The sequence below is a fragment of the Chenopodium album genome, chromosome 23 (genome assembly GCF_948465745.1).
Source record: "Chenopodium album chromosome 23, dcCheAlbu1.1, whole genome shotgun sequence".
NCBI lineage: Eukaryota > Viridiplantae > Streptophyta > Magnoliopsida > Caryophyllales > Amaranthaceae > Chenopodium > Chenopodium album.
This window is the reverse complement of record NC_137856.1, coordinates 1,736,054-1,761,073: the sequence shown is the minus strand read 5'-3', so window position 1 is coordinate 1,761,073 and position 25,020 is coordinate 1,736,054. Positions and strand designations below refer to the sequence as shown.

Here is a 25,020-nt window from a genome sequence, read left to right as displayed (position 1 = left end):
ATAACCACTCATAAGTGGCGGAATTCTTGCGCATAATAATAGGAAAGTAGAAGTTATGGTCAAATATAAAGTCGCATAACTCTCCCCATATGTTCATACTCAAGGTATATACGTTCCAAGAGTTTTGGTGCATAATCTCTTTCACTTTACGTTGTTTACATATTATTAGACTTGGTGATGACTATCAAACCATAATCGTTCAATCAACAATAATCATTCAAACAATCAAACATACCAATTTAATTCTTGAATAATTAGTGACCACATAACATTTAATATTGAACCATTTTTAAATATACCTCGGTGTCAAAGACACCTTAAACGCATAAAGCGCCACAATTCCTATCCTCGGTGAAACACCTTAAGTACACTAAGGCACTAACATACAATTTATTCCTCGTGCACATAGACACTTACATAGCTCCTTTCCCATACTTATAGAATCAATAAATATTATATAAACCATAATAAAATTTCTTTTTAATATTTCAAACCAAATTAAACATGTAGTTTAATTAAACATGCATTCTAACATGCCATAAATAAAAGTGTGGTTCATATAAAACATGCCAAACAATAATTCCAAATCCATAATCCATCACAAATAAATTATGCTTCATAATTATAAGGAGACAATATTATCTACTCCACACAAATTTCATAATTCAATTTTCACAATGCTTCATAATTCAATCACCAACATCAATAAATCCACAATTTCAAACATAATCTTAGCATAATACTACTTGTAATTTAATTAACCAAACCTAGCATGCTACTAAATCACTCATAAATATGGAAAGTACGCGAACGTACCTTGAATATGATCTTAAAATCGCCACGATGATGTAAAATCACTTAATTGGAATTCTCCTACAAACCAAAATTATAAGGAAACATTAATATCTACTCCACACAAATTTCCAGCAAGATATACTCTTATTAAACCACTCATAAATCAATTAAAATAAGCTGAAATTTTATTTATAATCTCATACTTTAACCCCAACTAATGGGTAATTAAGATTTCTTAAAGAAACTTGATTTTTAGCATATACTTCCAAAAATTCCAGCATTATGTAATAATAAAACTTGCTAAACTAAAGGTCTAAATTACCCTAAATCATAACCCTTCAATAATCAATAATTTACAAATCTAGGGTTTCAAAATTGGGGCTTTATAAGTAGAATTAAAAATCTAAAAATTAAATTACATACTAATTATAATCAAACATCATAATATTAATCACAAAACCCATAATTAAAAATTAGATCTAAGGTTTAACAAGAACCAAAAAGATTTTTTTTTTTCGAAAAACCGCTCGGCAGCAGCCACCACGGCACGGCACGGCTGCTGCCGCACCTCGCCGGTGCCACTGCATCTGTTGGCGCTTGCGCCGGTGGCTGTGGTGGAGGCCGGTGGTGAGTGGTGGTGGAGCCGGCCGACCGTGATAAAAGGGGAAGGGGAAGGGGAAAAAGAAAGAAAAAGAAAAGAAAAATAAAGGAGAAGGGAGAGAAATTTTACCTTGGGTTTTTACCACTTTGGGCAAAGTTTAATTTGCCCAAGTGTTGAATATTTATACCCCTTTTCCCTAGAAACCCTTCTTACCTAAACTTTCCTTTTTTAATCTTTCCTAATCCCTTTCCTATTAAAACTTTACTAAAATAATACTTTTCTAAAATAAACCCCAACTTTAATAAAATAAATAATTAAATAAACTTTCCTTTTATAAAAATATTTCCAAACTTATTTGAAATAAATATTAAAATGTCATTATAAAATAAGTAAAAAAATACAGGGTATTACAGGGAAATGGTACGTAATTAGGACAGGACAATTTCTGAGGTGGGGGAAAGGAAAGAGGGAAACTTTTGGGATGGGAGTAAAAGAGAGGGGGCGATTTCGGGGTGGGGAATAAAAAAGGAATTGTTTTGAGGAGGGGTCCGATTTTAGGGGTTGGGCTGGGGAGGGTATAGGCACCGACAATGAGACTGGGGAAATGGGTCGTGATTTTTATTTCATTTTATTGAGCAATCACATAGTGACACGTGATGTCTAGCTAGTACAATATGTTATACTACTTTTGTTTAATTATAATCGCAACACTTTTTCTTTTTTATCTGTTTCATAATAATTACAACACTTCCTTATTTGATAAGGACCCACAATTGTTTTATTGTTTCTCTCTCAAACTAACCCCACTTAGGCCACGTTCACTTTACCTTATTTTTGCTGAACTAAAATTAATTTTACTAAACTAAAATTTTAGTAAACTAAAATAATTTTGCTGAACTGAACTTATTTTTACTAAATTGAAATAAATTTACTGAAGTGAAATTATTTTTACTAATTCCTATTATATTTCTTCTTTAAGTTTACTGATTTAAACTGAACTGAAATTATATTTATTAAACTGAACTTAACTTATTTTTATTGAACTAAACTTAGGGTCTGTTCACTTTTACTAAACTGAGCTGAACTGAACTGATTGGAGCTGAACTAAACTGATCTAAACTGAACTGAACTGATTGGAGCTGAACTGAACTAAATAGAACTAAACTGAGCTGAAATGAATATTTTATGATAGAGGAAAATTAGAAGCTGAACTCAACTGAACTGATTGGAGCTGAACTGAACTGAAATTAAGTAAATGTGAACATGCCCTTACATTTATTGAACTAAACTTTTTTAAACTGAATGAAATTATTTTTATTGAATATTTTTTTATGATGAAGTGATGAACAGTAGTGGTTTTCAAAAATATCCAATCCGAATATTCGATGATCCGATCCAAAATTTCAGGTATCCGATCCGATTTTTAAGGTTTCGGATATCCGAAAAAAATTTCGGATTTTCGAATCGGATACGAATCGGATTTGTCCGAAAATTTTAACTGCCCATTCCGAAAATCTGGTGATCCGATCCGAAAACCTGACTATCTGATCCGAAAATCTGAATATGTGAAAATTTTCAAATCAGATTTGTATCTCAATTTATCCGATCCGAAAATATCAGATATCCAAATTTTTTTATTGGATCGGATATCTGACATTGAACAACCTTAGTGAACATGGCCTTACACTACTTCTTTTTTTTTTTAATTTTTATTTTTTATTATTTCTTTCTTGTACAAACAATTATATATATCTCACTACTATACTTTATATTAATAAAAAAAATCCTTTTGATCCCCACCTTATATTTTTTCCTAAAAGTTTGTGTCAATCCTACTATACGATTATGAAACGGATGGAGTAATAGATAAGGTGAGTGGTTGAGACAACTAAAACGAATACCTATAATTTTTTTTTAAAAAAAAAATATAATCAAAAGTTAGAATTATTAAAAATGAATTACCCAAAGTTTAAGATTATTATTAAAATTAATTTTTCCTTTTAATTATCCTTAATATATAGGGATTATTGACCTAACCACTTCACTTCTTTGATCCATCTCCTTGTCTTAGATTTGGCTTTCCTAATTAAACAGAACGCCTTTCTTTTTCTCCAATGAACATGCTAAACTTCTTCATTAATCAAAATTAGGGGATGTTTGGTTCACTAAATTAGAATAAATTAGATGAAGCCCGTGCTATGTACGGTTTTTTTTAGAATTTTTTAAAATAATTTTTTTAAAAATTTATGTGCTAAGATAATATTTTATATATAATTAATTTAAACTTAAAAATCTCATTCGTCAATTTTGCTTACGTGGCATTTGAATTATTTTATTATAAAATGATTGACAATGATGAACAATTTTAATTTTGTGATTTTTTTATTATAAGTATAATTTCGAAATCTAGTTAGTATTTTAAAAATAGATTTTCTAATTTATAATTCTGTATTTCTAAAAAAAATACATGTATTAAAAAGAATACATAATATAAATACAATTTTAATACATTATGGACATTAAAAATAATTCAAAAAGAAAATCAAAATACTAAATATGGGCCAATTAAATTTTGCCACATAAGCAAATTGTGGTGCCTTTTTTGAAGAATGACATTGTAAAATTTTTACAAATTAATGTGATTCAATCTGCTTACAATAATAAGGCTTTTTATTTGCATCATACAAGCAAGTAAATAACAATATTTACAAGCTAATATAATGCATAATATCATTTGGCTAAAATTAAAATTTATAATCCTACATGGCGCGCTAAGAAAATTAAATCCTACGTGCCTCTCTAAAAACTCGGGAAAAAACTCCCCTTTAAATATATATATTAGATTTGTATGAAATTTCAACTCGTACTAGATATATATCGATTCTAACAAGTAAAACTCATACAGTATTAGGACTTGCTCTGATTGACTGAAGTGGGTTGAAATAAAATGAATTGAATATTTTATGAGAGGAAGATATTAAGAACTGAACTGAACAGAACTGAAAATAATCCAAGGAGAACATACCCTTAGTCTAAAGTTGTCTGGTTAATTGGTTTTATTGTTGGAATGCTTTCTACATCGATAATTACAACGAATTTTACAAGAATTAACAATACAAAGCCTAATGTGAAATAACAATTATAAATAAACATAAAAAATAAAGATAAAGCTGCATAAAAATTAAGGCCAAACAAGCTCAGAATCAATCCTTAAATGAGGAAGATCATCATCATCATTATTATGATTATGATTATCACCATCTTTAAATTGATTCTGCCTAATCTCAACTTTAATCAACTCTTTCTCTCTCTTCATCTTTTTCTGCAAATCTGAAGAAATTGGAGCTGCAACACTTGAACTGTAAGTGTAAACAATCTGGGTATTTACTGGGTGAAGTAACTCTGATACTAACAAGATTAGTGATGCCATCAAAATTAAATATTTGATCTTTGATTTCTTGGGTTTTTCTGTATTTTTTATGGTTGTTTTAGTATAAATGGATTTGGTTTATATATATATAACTTAGGTGATGAAATTAATTTGTATCATAGTCAAAAGTACCCACAGTTCTTGTATTAAATGTTGCTGTGTTTTACCAGTATTTTTGCTGCTGGTTTTAATTTGGTGGCAAATAATATTCTAGTTGCCCATCTTTATTGAGTTAATTCATGTAGGTTGAAAACAGTTGTCTGTGTGCTTGTGTGGTATGGTTTTATGATGCTTGGTCTTTTTTTGGGGTTGTGTTGTGACCAAGCATTGCAAATGGGTTTCTTCCTATATGTAGATTTTATTTTAATTGGTCGTTTACGCTTTATGTAGGGGCGCGTTGTAGAAATGACATGTCTCCCTCGTATGTGTGTATGTGTGTTGGAGGATGTCCATTCTAATACTTACTCTAATCATAAATGACAATAAAAAGTGTCTGATCCATTGCTAAAGTTAGATGTCATGTTGGTAAAAATATTGAACAGACTTGAAATCTAAAAGTAGCAATTGTCTTGTTGATTAAAATAATTTTAGTAAAGCCATATACAAAGTATTGTTTACAATAATTTTACTATCATGAGTCTAAAATCTATAATTTAGAATGTTAGGGTCTATTCTGATTTACTAAACTGAGCTGAAGTGAACTGAACTGAACTGAACTGAATTATTTATGAAAGAAGGAAATTAAAAGCTGAACTGAAGTGAATTGATTGGAGGTGAAGTGAACTGAACTGAAATTAAGTTAAAGAGAACAGACCCTTATTAGTCTAATTAGATTTATTTTACCAATCTATACATAATACATTAATACATGGTTGGTGGCACGTGTTATTTTCAAAAAAATATTTTTATTTTTCAAATAGAGATATTATTGAAGTAAATACTCTAAAATTTCATAAAGCTTGATATTTTAAATTTTCTAACCATCAATAAATATATTTTCATGTGCACTACTATGTTTTCGAAAATATCGTTCCTTTAAGTCAAATCGCATCTGCATCACTATCCGACTTCATAAAAAATCCTCTATACATACACCAACCATTATTAAGTGAAAATTGCTTTTAAATGTCTTATTAGCAAACTTGAAATGAAAGAAAAATGTGGCAAAATTGAAACCAAGGGCTAGTTGCGGATTTGGGGGCCCGCTGAATTTGCTTTCGCCAGATTAGCTTTTAGGCTGCTGAAAAAGCTAAGGTCCACAATTATAAACCAAAAAAAATTGAGCCCACTTTTTTAATACTCACTTTGTAGAAGTTACTTCCTCCTAACAAAAGTAGCTTCAAAATTTTAATTTCTTTGTTTTTGGGCTAAAAAATTTAGGGTAGACCCACAATTTTAGGTCACTTTTCTTCACTACCATGAAATCTCAACGTAAACAAAGCTAAAATGGTGGACATAAATACCAAATCTAAGGAAAGGGAAGAAAGCAATTTGAGTTTTGATTATATTGATTTGGGGTATTTGTTTTTGGATTGTTACTAAGAAAAGAAATATTGTTACAAACTTTTCCACGACTTCTATGTGGGGGATTTTGGAAATTTACTTGTAGAAAAGACTCCATAGATTTTTATTTTCAATTATATAAATAAAGGCAAAAGCTAACGAACGCCTCGGAGATATTAGACAAGATAGATAAAAGTAGAAAAATTAGACTAAAATGATCATTAATTACACCGATCGACACTTAATTTTGTCATGCATTCCCAAATTAATACCACTTTAGGAAATATTTTCCCTGCATTCCCAAATAAAATAAATGAAAGGTGTTAATTTTGATTGGTGGTATAATATCAAATTTATAGTGGATGCACAATATAGTATAAATATGTTTGAAATTGTGTCATAACTAAATTTAATGGAAATTATTTTAACAAAACTCTTATGTTCTTATTGTCTCAACTTATTTTGTCTAAAAAGTTAAAATAAGATGAACTAAATAGGTCCTTAGAATTTCACGACACTTTTATTGTGCAATATATGTTACTAGTATGATCTTAATGAATCATATGTAATAGTATATACTAAAAATTCATGTTTGGCCAAACTTAAAGTGGTTTAATATTGAGGTTTCTAAAATAATTCTTGTAAAAGAACCTATTATAGATTATACATATAATATTTTAAAACAAATAGATATCAAGCTAAAGGCCATTATTATTAGGAACAATGAAAGTTATGAAACTTGTACATTAATTAGTTATATCTCATTCTCTAAGAGACAAGTAGAATCTCTCATTTTGGTTCTACATAAGAAAAAACATTTGAAACTATGGAGCAACTTCATAGGAAACTGTCAAATTACATGATTGAACACTTTCAAATTATGTGATAATATCATAATATATTAGCTATGATAAGATTGGTGTATGTCTTGCACGAATTATATATTTATATCACTAAGATTATTATAAAATTTAGATCATATATTATTCTATGTTATGTCATGTGCAATTTCTAGCAAGATTACTAATCATGAAAAGAAATCAACAGAAAAAGTTGTCCCATAGAGTACCTAATGGAAGGGACAAGACATCAATCATAATGGAAGGTTGGATGTTTATATTAGCAAACTATATATCATGGGCAGACCATATTGCCATCCCTCTATTATCTTTAACATACAATTTTTTAACCTAAGGTCGATATATGTATATACAAGTAATAGTTTTTATGTTTCACTAATTGCAATAATTGATTATATGGTGTTTCAAAAAAGTAATAGTTTTTATATTTCACTAATTGCAATAATTGATTCGAACATATGGTGTTTCAAAAAAAATCTAGCGTTTTTCGTGCTATGGCTTGTATAGGTACATCCAATTGTACCAAGTACATACTAAGATTTTATAATTTCTTTGCCTATACTATGTGCTTGTGCCTTGTGAGCAAATAAGCACATATGCAAAAAAAACATTGAGGGTATTTTACAAGATACACTCGGTAGTATGATATAAATTCTCCTTACATTTTTAATAACTTTTATAAATCCATTTACTTCATTCAACAGCCTGCCCTGTTTGTTTCAGTCAACAACACTTGCTAACTCTCTCTTTTCACCTTAAATATAATCATGCCTATTAGAAGCTAAGTATTGCAATTTTTATGAAATGAAAGCATATAAAAATTATTATTAAGCTCGAGTTTCTAAAAATAAAAAAAATAATAATAAAATAATAATTAAAAAAAAAAAACCTAATCAAATTTATAGACAAAACATAAAGAGAGGGTATCTCCTTAAAGAGTGCTCAACCATGTTATATACTTATATGCATCTTTACTTTCATTGGACAAAAGCACAAATTGGTACCAAGTATAATCCATATATAATTGGCTTTTAAAAATAATTATTAGTTTAATATAAGATGAACTATGCAATATATCTACTAATTTAATTGGAATAGCTTAATTTTTTGACTTCAAAGTGCTAAACAACAGACAAGGAATATCTTTTTATTATTATAATATTACTAATTAATCATTTTAATCATGCTTATTATGTAGGGATTATTGGCCTTACCACTTGAAATGATGACATCTTTCTGCGCATACATTCCTTTTCACTGCTTTAATCTCCTTGTCTTAGATAGTTAGATTTGGCTTTCCTTATTTTATTTCTTTCTTAACATTCTTCTAATCTTTTTTTTCGTCTTTGTTTAAACAACACACCTTTTATTTTGTCTGGTTACATACCATGCTAAAATTCTCAATTAATCTAAATTAATAACTTTTGATTTTCTTGTGCTATAATTAAAGTAGAGGCCTATAAAGTTGCATGGCTATAAGTTTGGCTCAATATAACTTTAGTGTGAATGCACCAATTTCGAACTAAAGATTACGGTTTGAGTTCTAAATCAACTCGACTCAATATACACACTACATTCGACTAGAGAGCTTGTAAAGTGGAATTTTTTTTCAAGGTACATTTTGAACCAAATAAAATGAACTCATAGTATGTACTCTGTAATCGATTAAGAAAATTGTCAATAAAGATACCATTTCTAAATAGACGAGTGAAACTTTTAAAATCGAACAAACCTCAATTATTGAAAGAATAAAAACAATACGAATTATCAAATCTAATGGATTAATTACAATAGAAATTAATACAAAGTACTTCGTATTTTTTAATTGAAAAGGCTATTTGTTAAATTATTAAGAATTAAAGGCTTATATTCATTACTAGAACCACCCAAAACTAACGTCCACAAATTAAAAACTACTTGCAACAACTATCATCAATAACCATTTTGCATGATCAACTACCACATTCATAACCATAAAATGTGTAAATGATGATTATTAAGATGTACGTGCTCAAATGCATTGATTCGAGGCCTAATATACCTATGTTTTCTCTGAAATCTATGATATATTGATACGAGTATTAGTTTCTTCAAAAATCATACGGAGTACAAACCAATGATGACCAATTGACCATAATTAATCGTTCATAAACTTGCAAGCCTTAGTTCCTCACCTTCTCAACATTTTAAAATGTCCCTTTCTATGACTACTTATTAGGTGGGGGGAGTTTCTGAACTTGTGAATGAATGTCCTTTTGATCAGAGAGGAGAGAAAATTTTGGAACGCATGAAAAAATATAATATATAAGTATAAATTAATCAAACATAACGTAAATAGATCCAACTTCAACTTGGACCAATAATATAATTCAATGTTCTCAAAAAGTGTTCTATTATTGCATAAGCACTAGAAACATAAAACAAGCTAACAACTATATCTCATTCACACAAACTTACTAAAACAAATTACTCACAATACTCACTAATCAAACGACAAATTCAAAACATAATCCCACAAAAATAAAATCCAATTTTTTTAGAAAATAATAATTAAGCCATCATTGATGAAAAATTTAAAATAAAAATTCAAGGACAACTTACTAGTACTCCTAGACAAATCCTCATCATGTTGCAAAAGGCATAGGCAAAAGAAAACTTAAGATCATGACCTTTCTACATGACACAACCCAACTCTCTCCCTATTTCCACCTCCCATTGACATGGGCTGCTACTCCATGACCCTGTTGTGTTGCCCTACCACCCACATGCCTCGCCGTGCTCGGCGGGCCCCCCTCCGCCGAGCATTTTATTGGCACCGGTCCCACGCTAACCGCCTTCTCACATCGACAGCTCAACAACCCACCACCCCCTTTACTACTCTTATTATTATCTTGATGATCACCCCCACCACCACCACCACCACCATCACCATTATTTCTCTCCGACTCCCGCCTCATGGCGGCGTATAGCCCTATTTCCGACGCTGACACCGAGAAGTTGCTAAGGCTAGCACGGTCATACCCCTCGGCGGTGGTCACACTCCAATCAATGCTCACCTCACTTGGTGCATAACACTCAGTTGGTGCTATTGAAGGTGTCATAGGCTCATCTAAACCCTCATTTTCATCCAAATGACTAATATTATTCATGTTACTCCTACAAACAATCCCAAGTCTCTTCATTGTACTAGTATTAAAACTCGAAACCGGGACAACCACATCATCCATTGAATCCCTACAAGGGTATGATGTAGTTGTAAAGCTCTCAATCTCAAACAAGTCTGAGCTTCCATCACTAAGTACATTGTCATCTTCGTAGCTTGTTCTTCGTGACTTAGGACTCGAGTGGCTCCTTGGTTGATACACCTCTAATGAGTCCCTTGGTGGCTCTGCAATCACATTGAACATCTTCTTCACCCCCACTGGCGGGTTTTCAAGGATTGGGAATGTAAATCCGTTCGTATTACAAGCTGTTGTACTGCCTACAACAGCCGCGGCCTTAGCAGCACTAACATTATTAGTTATGACAGTTGTAGCAGTTGTACCAATCATTTCTGAATGATTAGCAAAAGACTTCAAGGGGCCCATGGACACAACCTTATTGGGGTTCGAGACATTGCTTGTATAGTCACCGTTCGTGTGGTGGTGGTGGTGGTGGTTGGCGTGGTTGATTCTGTTTGAGTTGTTCTTAGGGTCTTGGGCAGGGGAAATAGTAACATTTGAGGGTGTTAAGGGTTTTGATTTATACATACCGCCTTTTTTGGGACTATTTTGTCTAGGAGAGTACCAAGAGGAAGATATGTAATTTGTTGAACTACCATTTGATGAAGTACTTCTCCTTAAATCAACCATCCTAGGTGTGTTGGACTCGATCCTTTCTTCAACTTGAACTGATTTCTTCCCCGAACAAGGGCATTTTCGTCTAGGGATGAGCCATTTCGGACTTATCCTAGGCCATCTTGGGGTCGCGTTACTAGTACTAGTCGTACTACTATTAGGGGACAAATTTTTGGTGAGACAGACTCCAGTAGAGCCAGGCGGGTTTGCTAGCAAACCCGTCTGGCTATTCCAACTAGCCTCCGAGGAGGCAGTTGGAGTTGCATGGAATGACCTCGCCCTATAATTATTATTACTATTACTATTACTATTTCTCCCCCCATAGTTACTCCCATTATCATCGATCGATGATGATACTGAGGAGAACCTAGAGGGGATCGAAGCAAGGTGATCGAGTCCCCCCTTCGAGTTTTTGTCTTCCTTTTGATCATCATGTATACCACTGAAGTACTTTGCTGCATCAAAAATGCTAATTTGATCAGAATCCTCTGCTCTGACTTGTCCTGTTTGAGGAGGAATGTACTTGTTTGGATGATTTTGTGTTTGATGAAGGTAAGAAGAGAAAGATACATCTTTTTTAGATATGAATTGAGCTCTAACAATGGAGGGGTCTATGATATCAAACTTTGGTTTAGGCATATTTTGTTGTTGCTTAAGATCATGAAATTGATCCATTTTTTTTAAGCAAATGTTTGAAAAGAAAGGGTAGTGTTTAATTTTGATTGGATGATTTGCATTTATATCCAACATCAAGTGTATATATGAATTTTGGATGATCAAATAATTTATCAACTAAGCAACAAAATAGTACAACGATGTTTTAGGACTATATGGTAAGATTGGTAACACAAAAAAAAGGGTAAAAAATGAAGAAAAAAGAAAAGTTTTTTCCTTTTATAAGATTAGGATTATATCATTTGGGTGTGTATATGATAAGTATGCTTTTTAGGACAAGAAAGAAATGGGGTATGTTTTGATTTTTTTTAGTTGAATTGATGTGATGTGGGACAAGAAGTGGAAGATGGGTGTATAAGAGTTAGCATCAAAATGAATTTAGTCTTCTCTTAAAGAAAAGGGAAAAAAATATTGGTTTTATTGACTAAAATAGTATCATGATGTTGAGATTTAAATTATAGATTGTTGATTAAAAAGTGGAATTTTTATTTCCCATTCTTTGGTTTTTTAATTAGTTGATGGTCCCCCATATATATCTACGAAATTAATTATGCTTAATATAAATAATTTTTATGATATTGACTTTGAAGTTTGGTTCATTATACATACATGAATCTTAAATAGCTAATTTTATACAAGTATTGGTTTTGGGTGTTTAAGTAGTGAACATAGTAACTAATTGTTAGGTACTAATGATTATTTAAACTACAAAATTATTTGATGGGGGGAGAAGGAAAAAAAGGTATTTTATTTTTTTATTTTTTAAAGGAAAAAACTAAGGAAGGAAAAAAGTAATAGTGAGCCATAAACATGCAAAGAGAAGAAAGAAAAAACTTTTGTTGTTATTTGGAGTTATTCGGATTGGTTTGTAATCGGATGAATAATAGGGAGTAATTTCTAATTTAATGGTGGAAATTAATGAGTAAATTCTAATTTTTAGGTGGAAATTAATTTTCTTCTGTAAGGAAAGGAATTGAATGCCTCAGTTTCTTCTCAATTTTGTATCTTTTCTATTTTACTTTCAAAGAAAATACGTACTAAAACCTAAGTAATTGTAGCATATAGTACAATGTTGACATATGGCGTTAATTAATCCATAATTATGGATAAAGTAGCATTTACTATACTTTAAGATCGAGTGTTTATTACCCAATAAGGTGAATTAGTTTAATACATTTAAGTTTGATCTACACGTTGCTTGATCTTTGATAATTTAAAATTTATGCTTTCATCATGGTTGTGGTGAAAAAAAGGGTTATGAAATAAATTGCCTATTATGAGCGATCTTGCTTGCTTAATAGTTAGTGTATATTGATGGTTCAAAAGCTTCGTAGGAAAATGGTCTTAAGTTTTCTCCAAATCGAACTATAATAACTAAATTAGGTGATGCGCAATAACATAGTCATTTAAAACAAAATCAAACTTCATAAAAAATCTCATAAATCATTAACTTTGTACATATGATGTACGGAGTATAAAGTATTAACACAATTAGGCCGACTTGGCTTGAGTCTATAACTTTGTATGCAACAAATCGTGTAATCATTTAGTACAATAATTAAGCATAATTTTTTTGGCCGTTGAAAATATTTTCCTATCAAGCAATAGCACTTGATATTAACATTAATGACACTTAAATTAATCACATTTTGGTTACAGTTGGAAATTATGTAATGTACTTAGGTCCCCCACAAAAAAATATATTAAAAAAAAAAAAAGAGAGTAAATAATCAAATCTAAAAAGTATTTGGAAAAGGGTATACCCCAGTGAGACTTTTTGGCAAAATGAAGTTGTTGGGAGGCATAATGCTATTTAGTGAAGGATTACAACTCTTCATGGTACCTCACATTGCTGAACGTGACATTTACATGCAAATTGGGACTACTTATAACTATATACTTTCTCCATTTCATTATACTTACAACACACACTTTATCACGGTATTTAAGAAAAGTAGACCTCATAATCTCATACTATGATATAATACACTTAAAATAGGTTTAAGAGATTGTTAAGATTATAATCAAATAGGCCATGAGCTTTAAATAAGATAATAGTATAATTTTCACTATAAAACCCTCTTTTTTTTTAAAAAAAAAAAAAAAAAAAAAAAAAATATGTTGCAACTACTGCGACATTTTCATTTTAGAAAAGTGTTACAACGCTAAAAAAACGGACAAAATATAATATAATAACAAGATAAACCAAGAACTAAAAGTTGGATTAAAGTTGTTTTCAATATAAAATTAGTGATTGCTGCCTATAACATATCCTAAGTATGAAATGACTAGTGCAATTTTGGCTTAGGTATACAATGGTAATTCAATTGATTGGTCTTTAATAAGTTGTCAAAGATTATGATTAGATTCTAGTTTCTACAGTAAACTTGTTTGCGTACTAAGGTTGATTAGTTTTCCCTCATACACGACAAAGTTGCTTTACTCCAGTGATAGAAGCTAAATTTGGACCGCATAATAAAATGCTCAAACTTTTATTTAAGACAAAGGGATAGTTACAACTAAACCTAATAAGTGACAACTACTTCAAATCAAGGTGGATATTATGCATCCTATTCTATGTTCCATTTAACCAGTTCGTGTCTCATCTTGACACTACTAAATCACAAACTATTATTATGTGAAATGTAAGTGGCAACCGACATTGCAAAATACTACCCTCGGTTTTTTTAAGTTGCAACTTTAGGGTATTATTTGTGAGATATAAAATATTCCAAAGTTGTAACTAAAAAAAATCGGAGGTAGTAAGTGTAACAGTGGGGGAGTAAGACTCCATAAGAGGATAAGATAGGAAAATAGAAATACGAAAAAAAAAAAAAAGTTAATGTGAGTCGAACTTTCTCACCCAAAAACAGTCGAAATTTCGGGAATGAAGGGAGAATCCATAATCGAACAGATGAACCTTACTACTTCCAGAGGTCCTACTTTGGATCATATTTGTTTCACTAATGAATAGAAGTGGGACAATAACGTCAGAAAGAGAGATAATAATTCCAATACAATATGAATAACGCAGCATAGTTATATATGTGGTGTAAATTATTCGAATAATATTTGGGGTGACAGCCCATGTTTGTAGTAAGGGAAGCAAATCCTGAACTCATACTAGTGAGCAGTAGCAGTAAAGAAAGGACAGCTCTCAAACAAAAGGATAAGCAAAGATGAACTGGGAATATGGAAGAGTGAAGATTGAGGGTCCATTTCCTTTGATGATTCGATCTATTTCGGAATTGAGAGAATGTTTGCATAAATTTTGTGGTCACCAATTTTTTGGGAATTTTCTAAATGAAACAAGACCACGTTGATAAATTATCGAAAGTAGGCTGGAATTTTGGCCTCAATACAAATATGCTCTAATAATCTATAGATTTTCCATGTTCTATTCAATAATTTAAGCTATGGAGGAAAAAAAAACAACAAAAATCAGAAACAAAATTTTACAGGGGAACTCGAAAACATGAGCCTAAAGAGTGGTGACATGTTACATCCAAAATAGAAGACTGAAGAATTGAAACAGGAGTGTTACCTGGGATCAAAAAATTTTACAGTGTGGGTGAAATTAATCGGCTTTCTTCTTGGCAAATCGCTGCAGTGATTTTGGTAGCTCAGCTCCTTCTTCGCCGATTCTTTTCCTTTTCTTTTTTGACAGCTCTTCGTTCTCCTTCATATTCTGTTCAATGAATTGCTTCTTTGCATTCGCAACAATCTCCTGCTTCTTCTTTGCTCGTTTACCATCTTTGTTCCTACCTTTGGTTTTGTTCTTCAACTTCTTGCCCTTGGCTGCTTCTACTGCAGCCTCCATCTCTTCTTCTCTCTCTTTCCGTGTTGGTTTGTCCTTCTTTTTAGGTGGCTTTACAGTCCCAATTTTCTTAGGATCCAACATGATAGACTCTGGGGGAAGCTTCTCCAAGAGAGATCGCACTTCTTTTTCACGCCTCTGTTTTGATGTTTCAAATGGATTAGCTACCCACGAGTCAAAGTTTGGTTCTCCAGAACCAGGAATTAAAATTGATGACCATCCCATTGAATGTCCTATTCCTAGAACATCTTCATATGGTCGAAAAGAAACCTCCTGTATCTGATAGCCTTTCGCCATAGAATGGCTCATGTAACGACTGTAATTCTGAGAACCTGAAGCATCTTTGAAAACTTGTACAAATGACCCTGTTGAAGCAGCAAGTAAACCTCTCTGACTGAATTCCAAAGATTTAGCATGACCTGGCATCGTCTGAAGAACCTCAAATTTTCTTAAATCCCATATTTTGATTTTTCTCTCCATTCCCGCAGTTGCCATAAGATGTCCATTTGGATGGAAAGCCAATGCTGTTAATGGTCCATGATGACAGAGCATTTTGACAATAGGATTGGGGCTCGTAGGCTTCCACATGGTAGACGAGCCATTGGAATGACCCAAGGCAATGATACCGTTGTAAGGATTTGCCTGCATCACATCTGTACGACCTAGACCAGTCCGGTAATTAGCAATCATTGTACCCATTGTAACGTCTTGGTAACGAAGCTGTCCAAATTTATTAATAGATGCCAAAAGGAAGTGGTTCCTTAAAAATTGAAGCTTCGATACAGCCCCATGTTCCTAAAGATGAAGGGCAAAATTCATACAAGATTATTTACAGTGTAGTAGAAAATCTTCATAAAAATAAGGTGAACTGTATTACATCTCCTCCCTAATCATCATAAGTCAGTATTCAAGACCAGCAGTAAAGATCAGTAATTTAAAAGAATACGAAAATAAAAAAAGAAAAACAAAAGAGGATCTAATTATCTTCAGCAAGTACACTTAATTGACCAATAACAGACCAAGAAAAATAAGAGATCTTCATGAGAGATTAGGGAAGCGGGGGTTAGAAGCCTTGGGGCAAAAGCTTGATATACTAATCCATGCATTCAATAATAAAGGCCACATTCTCTAAATGATATGGATATGATCGAAGTCATCATGAAATTACACATGGATACAAAGTGTATGAGTAATGAAAACATGATTAAAAAAAAAAAAAAAAAAGACAATACTAACAACCAATATTCTATGTTTCTTTATACCATTCTTTCATTTCCTAAGGATTACCAGGTCTTCGAGAGATATTAGGGGAGCGGGGGTTGGGGGCCTTGGGGCAAATGGCTTGAAATACTAATCCATGCATTCAATAAAAAGGCTACATTTTATGGTCAAAGTCATCATGAAATTATGCATGGAAACAAAATGTGTAACTAACACATGACCAAAAAATAAAACAGTACTAACAATCGATATTTTTTGTAACATGTTGCTTCTATGATGTGTGTATTCCATTTAAGTGATAATAGCAAATTTATGTATTAAGTAGCAAAATACTTATTTCCATCCATTAAAAGAGTTCTAGTGTTATTTTCAATCCACCAAGACTCAATAATCACTATCCAATTTTCAAATAGTGTCAATAATGATTCTTTCAACTTCACTGGCCAATGGCAAATAGTCTTTGAAAATTTTAAGTCATTATACTATATATAAAGAATTATACCAAAGATGATTAATAACACTTGCAGAGTAGGACAGCTAGAGCATGGTACAACGAACCAAAACTTGAAAGCAACAACTCTCGCAGTATGGATTGGGATGGTTCAATGGCTCTAGTTAACAAGTAGGAGGCAAGGGAGCCCGAGTACCCTACCATACAAGACAAAAGGCAATAAAGCACCAATCATATCAAACAGAAGGAGAGAGAAGTTGTGGAAACAAAGCATCAACAGGGATAAATCCTACAGCCTAAAACCTATTCAAGGGTAAATAACAGAAAGTTCCAGGTTTTGGCAATACAATCACCCCATATCCCAGGCATTTAACAAATCTCATTTTTCACCTAATCACCTCCACTGTGAAAAGAAAAAAAAAAGAAAAAAAAAAAAGAAAAAGCTACTCCATTCATTTATGAAACACCAATGACCTGATAAACTAATTCACCTCAAAATTGCCAAAAATTTACTGCCACTCCAAAAGAATGTGAGGTCTTGGACAACCAAAGGCCAGGAAAGATTGAAATTTATATGTTTTGACTAAGTTAAGAGAAGGATAGCACATTTTATATCAAGAGCACATATATTCATGCCTTTTAAGGTTAAGCAGTGCGAGTACACCGTACATGCTTTAGTATGTTAGTTACAATCAGGCATGTTCATGGTTTACCCTTTCTTGCCTTCTCAAAAAAATGATAGCAGTTGAAAGTGTGATAGTATATACTCCATAGTCCTAATATCAATGTCAACTTCTTAGCCACTAATGAACAAATAGTACATAGAAATGCAGCCGTGCAAAATAAGAAAATTAAATAGTATCAGGAAAATATGATAATTTTCAACCGCCAAGGTTGTCAGTGTGGGCTTGTAAAGAAATTTCCCGACATTAAGGAGGCAAATTATAATCTACCCTGAATTCAAATAGTTGTCTTTATCAAGACATACATCAGCAGAGAAGTCAGGTTTCTTGACCTAGGCCATACAAAAGGAACAGTATAAATTTAGAAACCTGCCTAGAAAATATGTAACACAGAGGTCTATCAAACAGTAACTCCAAAGCAGTCATGCAGCATGTATTATCCAAAACATATGAGAAAACCAAAAATAAAACAAAAAAAGTTTCTGCAGTTTCAATAAATGAAGCCAATGAAGGGATCAGGGACAGCATCACAAGATGAAAGAAAGTTGGTTCAATTCAATTTGTATATGAAAACGGAATGAGAATAGGACACTTCTTAATAAGGAAAGAAATATGAAAGACTATAGAAACTGAGGCACGAATGAAGCATCCTGACCTTCAAACAGTGAAGCTCAACACCGTCTATGTTATATATGTAGGGGTACCTGCCAAAATTTCAAGTGTGAAAGCTCAGAAAATACAGAAAGTATGTTGTAAAGTAATTGTCATAGCAGATATGAAGCAGCAAAGTCAGAATTTGCTAACAAACACAAATACATTAAATGGATGCTGCAACAAAAACTAGTCCACAACCAAAACTGACCCAAATCAGAAGTTGTTTATGGAAAATAATGAAAGTTTGGATTAGGTAGTTAGAATGACTAAAATTTACAGGAATAGTGCCATGTAACTAGACTTTACAAGACAGACCGCGACTGCATTGCTGGATTAGGCTCGACTGTTGCAAAAAATAATAGTTGTACACAAGTTTTTCGCTTATGATCACAAGTATAGGGATGAAAGATAGCAATTTGCCAACAAGAACATGCAATGATTCTACATAGACCCGCTGCCACCAGCATAACACAAGTAGACCATCATCTACGAATGGAAGAATGTCAGAATGGTAAAAACTCCACTCCAGAGTATATGGTTCACTTATTACTAGAATAATCTTATATAGTTCTTACAAGCAGCTTGGTGTAATTGAGGTTGACTATTTCAATCATCCAACAACATTCCTTGAATTGAGGAAGTAGTTTATGACCACTAAAACAAGATGAAGGATATTGAGACATCCTTAATTTAAAAATTAATAAGAGTATCTCAACCTCTCTATACTGTTAGTCTGTTACACAAAGTCACAAACCTCCCTGCTCCACCTTTCATATTCTGCTTTTATGTAGCTTTAATGGGCATAAAGCAACTACAGTATGCGTCACCCGTCTCATTCTTTAGATTAGGATGTTTAGATCATGGTTGAGAAACTTAAGACAACACACTCAGTTTCCCTTCATACCCTATTGGGTTTTTACTCCCCTTCAAGAGGGACAGGTGCACCATGTCATCTCAATAGAAAGTATGGAAACATGAAAGATGATAGTAATCCCACAGAAACCGTGCAGATGTATAAAACTTAGCTGTGTCACAACTCACAAGTATTCTAAATTTCTAGCAAACAACTTCACAGTTATAATCTTTCATTAATCATTCCTGGTGTACAGAAGTCTCTAACCAACCAATCATGAAAATAAAGATTCATTTCAGATTGCGTACAGTGGTACAGATCCCTATTTCTCAGTAGTGACAGTAATCTCCTAAGTTAGGCAGGGATAATGCGTCAGCCATAGGGGGTCCAACATCAAACTCATGGAACCAATACAATATAGAGATGATAGAGAAGAATCAAAGGATCCTTGCAAATCTCCCACTATTATCAAAGAGCTCACAAGTTTGAGCAATTTCAAGCACAAAATGATATTTAATCAGAGAAAAGCACCATTAAGAATTTAAGATGAAAAGAGGCAGAAAAATCTCACTTCTTTTGAGCAGCAGCAAAATACAGCTCATTGTGCAAGAAAACGACATCTCGTACAGTTTCCCGTACCTAAGACAATCAATTATCCTTAATCAAGAACTGTTAAAGGATGCATATTATTATACAATCGATAACAATTAGCACAAGAGAAGAATTCTGATAGGAATTCTGCCCCAAAGCTGCAACACACCTGAAATTCCTTAATCAAATTCATATTTTTCACATCAAGGACACCTAAATGGCCCTTGCGCCCTGCAAGTGCCATATAACGCCCACTTGAGGTAAAATCAAGCTTGTAAGGACCAAGATCTGAAATCAAAGATAGGAAACAAAGAACATCAGAAAAAGGCAACATCTTAAATTTGCAAGAATAATTTAAAAGGCTACACAAGTCAAAAGGATTTCCAAATATTCAAAACAAAGGCCAGCAGGAACTGCAACAAGACCCATACTACTAGTAATTGTCTGAGAGCCATTTCAGAGAAGCAAAGATACTTCAGCCAAACATCTGTAGTGAAAAGCATGACACCTCCAGCCTTATCAATCCAGGTTTTTAAAGAAAACTATCACACATTTAACATCTCTTCTTCCGAGAAAATATATAATGGCCATAATAGAACCCCCTCCCACATACACACATAAAAGCATTGGTTGTTTCTTGTCCTTTTTAAGTATTTAAAATTTTAATTCCAATTCATACAGCAAGCTTCAAAAACAGATATGACTGTTCTTCATTACAATCCACGAAACTATATGTTGACTCCTAAACTAGACAATTTTTCATCAAACAGTTATCAGAAATAGAATAACAACCTGGTAACACCATATCGAATTGGTTCTTCAAACTTAGAATATCAACTTCTTTGCCGATAGCCTCTTGTTTTATCCTCCATGTCTTTTCTATACCATCAGGCTCCAAAAAACCACCTTCTGAATGCAGAAGCCACTGAAAGATTAGACAAAGCATGTTACCAAGGGAACTGTATATTATTGTACAGTATATCACAAAAAAGAATATACAACTTTATCAAAATGACAACTTTGCCCTGTTGTTACCAAAGAAAGACAATCTTAATCTTAATCTTAATTACAAAATGAACATAGAAAATAATGGTCAGGCTAGTCGATTCAGTTATCTGTAGACATAATACCACTTTTCAAGTCTTTTGTTCATATGAGGTTACAAAAACAGGAGATCAAATGCCTCCTTTCTATAGCCCATCAAACCCTAACTCCTCCCAACAACCCACCCACCCACCCACCCAATTCTTCTGCTCTTCCTTCAAGCCAATTACAAAACAGAACAGAAACCTCCTTACTTTAACCCATTCAGTCCAAACTCCTCCCACCACCACCACCACCCTTCCCACACACCCACATAAAACCATCCCTGGCTAGATGTTCTATTACAGGACAACCCTCAGTTCCTCCAAGAGAAAAAGGAAAGGACATAACATTGTTGCCAACCCACAAGTTACTGCTACTAGAATGAAGATGAAAATAGGTGTGCAACTGAAATTGGTAGCTATTTTGTTTTCCCGGAAAAAGGTAATTTTAAGAGAACTGAATCCTGACGATGTCATTAATAAAATTTATCTTTTTCCACTTAATATCAACCAAGAAGCTGAAGGACAGGAAGAGCATTAATTAATTTGATTAGCAGTAAATGAATACCAATGCAATGGCCTATACAATTGTAAAGGAAAAAAACAACAAACTTGACCAGAAGACGTGCAAATTCCAAAAACAGGCATAAAGGTCATTCATATGCCTCAAAGTCCTTGAGAAATTATAGTGGGTAGAAATTCATAGAAACATCCATGGCCTCTACCAATTACAAGCAGCAAGATGAATGATATAAAAAATAAAATACCACATGTCAAGAGAAATTGATTATAGAGAATAGCGGCAAGAGCTCCAAGCATCACATTATGTGAATCTCTAATTATAAAAAGACATTAAGAGTGCAGCACTAAATTATGAATAAGACTGGCATTAAGATACAGAAAGAAGATATGTCTCAATTCTCATATATGAATTCCATAGCAAAAGCAAACCAAATAAAGTCATAGCAGAAATGACCTGCTCACGATTGGAATGTCCCTCACTCCCTAGTGATTTAGTGAGGACAGAATATGCTATGTAATTCAATCTAAAAGGAATCCAATCAATGAGTCCATAAACAACCACAGTACACTGTAGTCTGTATTCTCTGTAATCTTAAATTATAGATAGATTTCAGGGATGTGCTCATGATTGTATACTTACAATAATACCTAAATGCCCCTACTTGTATATTGCATGTTCTTATCATATTTATCAAGGCCTACAAGGCTATAGTAATATTTAAAGTGGGATTTTGTTCTACATTACTGTTTTAGATACCATAAACAGAAAGAACAATTATAAAACATAGCTAAAATACTTAGAATACCATAAGTGGGGAAGAGTTTCAGTGCATAAAAGGATTCAAAAGGTGACCTTTTCAACATTCGCTGCTGTTTTTGCAGAGCGTTTATACAATTCTTCTTTAACAGCAAGCTGTCCCTTCAATTTTTTATCTTGCAAAGCCTGCAATTATAATAAAAATAGATTTAAAAAATCAAAAAATAGAATTAACACAGAATGAAACAGAGAGAAATATCATGACTCGAGCCAAAATGTTCACCATCCGGAAGCTATAGTAACACCAGACCAATGAAAGAATAAAAAGGATGACAAAAAGGAACAGATACACATACCTCCAAATTAGCACTTTCTCCTCTAAGATACTTCTTTATATTTGCATCCAACTCCTCATCATCCTGCACAGAAACCCTCAAATTTTATCATCATCGCACAAAAAATGGACGGATAACACTAAGGGAAAAAAGACAAACTCAGCTACCAAAACTTGATCTGAAAGAAACAAAATTGATGAGTTCCCACAACTGAAATTTAAGATGGAGCTGACAAAGGGAGTCATGAATCTCAAACACATGGAACATAGGCTCGACGATAACATTGCAAAGGAGTCACTAGATGCAAATGCTTCGGAAAAATTAGGTGGCAGCATACATTTTACACGCTAAGTCCACAAAGCTATAGCTTTCCATTCAACCCAAATTGATTACATTCATCTTTTCTTTTAACCCACAAAACTCATGTTTGCCACTCAATCCTTTATATTAACATCCGACATGACTATAACAACGGTATATCGTACACATAATGGCTTCGCCTTCATTATGCTACTAGACTCTCCACTAGCTCCACAAACAAATTCCTAGCCATGGATACCAAATTGATCTATTCACTAACTAATATCCTCGCGAATTTGCTCCACCGACACGTTCCATTTAACAATTGCGGGTTTTCACCAAATCAAACATAGCTTAAGTTAATTCCAGATAGTCATTTTCTTCTTGTTAAGTCCACACCACCACCCCCCACAAAAAACAATACCAATGCAAACCTAATTTGTTTTCCATCACACTTTAATAGGCCACATTCCGATATTCAACACATTACAACATAGCATAGTAGTTTCTCTTATCAATATATATATATAAAAAAAAAAAAAATTAAAAAAAAAAAAAAAAAAAGCATAAATATAAAGCAATAAACCCTAAAAATCAAACTTTAACTCGAAAATTCAAGCTAAAACATACCTGCTCAGTAGCAGGAACAATCTTCTCCGCCCTAACCACCATCTTTCGACAGATTTCTCAAACTTTTAGCGGCGAATTCGAAAACTGCAATGAAAAAAGGGGCAATTTTTTCAATGATAATTTAATTGAAGATTGAATTTATAACAGAGATTAAAGCGGAGGAGAGAGAAAGAGGTGTGACCGTGAAATAGGGGTTGCGGCCGTCGGTGAGTAAGACGTCGACGGGAAGATGGCGGCAGGAAAAATTGAAGGGGAAGGTGTAAATTTGTCAGTTGTATTGAGGGTTTTGGGAAGGGTTTAGAAAATCAATAATCTTCGATGACCGGCCAATTGACCACATTGACAAATAAAAACGACCCCTAGCGACAATCTATATCTATACTTAGTATCTATACTTAGTATTTAAATAAAAACTATAACCAAGAAACTAAGAAAGACACATGTCCCTAATTCCCTATCCATTCTATTACACTTCTCTAATCATAGTGCCACTTGTCATCTTACACTATTAAATTTTTATTACACCATTTATTTTAATTCTTTCATTAAAGTTGTACTTCATTTTCTTCTCTCTCCTTTAATTCAACCTTTTCCTATTCTCTCTCTTTAATTTAGCACTTCCACCTTTCTATTTAAGCCTCTTTTTCGATTAATGTTCCAAAATTTAAATTTCTTTAATCATGTTTCCGATTACATTCTATACCCTATAATGACTTACTGATATTTCCTCACTTATCTCTCAATACAATTTTATATGAATAACCCGTGCATTGCACGGGCCAAAAGGCTAGTTTGAGTAAAAGAAGCTAACCATATGCGACAATTGACCAGATTGACAAATAAAAAATTAAAAAAAAAGCTAGCCATATGCGATAATTGACCAGATTGGTTAATATAAAAGACCCTTAGCGACAATTTAGTAAAAGAAGCTAACCATATACGACATTTTGGTAAAAATAATAAACTCTAGCGATATTTATACCAAAAAATCTTTATTTTTTTTTTTCTACAAACTTTTTTAAAAATCCTAATTTAATTTGTTTTTGTGTTTTTAAAATTATTTTTCCCTTTTAAAATTTAAAATTAATATGTCATCTCCTTTTATTTTGCTAAATTCCGATCCCAAATTTATTTCCAACCCCCTTTTAAAAAAAAATTCGTTAATAAAGTATACATAAGTGAAAATTGATACGTTTTTTTTCTTGAAATTGTTATTTCCATAAAAAGGTTGGTAAAAAAAAACCACGAAAAACGAACCAAATTAAGTATTCACGAGTAAAATCTCAGAAATTTTTGTATTTTTTGGGTTATTTGTAGCCTGAGATAATTTTATTTACCAAAATTGTCGTTTAGGATTTTATTTTACCAAATTGTCACCTGAATGAATTTTTTTTTACCAAATTGTCATTAATGGTCTTTTT

At 32.6% G+C, this 25,020-nt stretch overlaps 2 protein-coding genes across 2 annotated transcripts; both read right to left on the bottom strand.

Annotated features, from left to right (window-relative positions):
• Positions 1 to 4,577: 4,577 nt before the first annotated feature.
• On the bottom strand, positions 4,578 to 11,700 carry LOC145609534 (uncharacterized). The gene is made up of 2 exons (XM_081664994.1): positions 10,119 to 11,700; positions 4,578 to 4,804 (listed from the first exon to the last, which is right to left on the bottom strand). The coding sequence occupies exons 1-2, from the start codon at positions 11,698 to 11,700 to the stop codon at positions 4,578 to 4,580; spliced, it is 1,809 nt and encodes a 602-aa protein (XP_081521120.1).
• A 3,295-nt stretch (positions 11,701 to 14,995) lies between these two features.
• Positions 14,996 to 24,031, bottom strand: LOC145608315 (putative U3 small nucleolar RNA-associated protein 7). The gene is made up of 9 exons (XM_081663930.1): positions 23,781 to 24,031; positions 23,600 to 23,683; positions 22,691 to 22,753; positions 22,431 to 22,520; positions 20,763 to 20,895; positions 20,140 to 20,258; positions 19,951 to 20,018; positions 18,528 to 18,576; positions 14,996 to 16,312 (listed from the first exon to the last, which is right to left on the bottom strand). Exons 2-9 carry the CDS (start codon positions 23,639 to 23,641, stop codon positions 15,278 to 15,280), a joined length of 1,599 nt encoding a protein of 532 aa, XP_081520056.1. The 5' UTR covers positions 23,642 to 23,683; positions 23,781 to 24,031; the 3' UTR covers positions 14,996 to 15,277.
• Between the last annotated feature and the right edge of the window lie 989 nt (positions 24,032 to 25,020).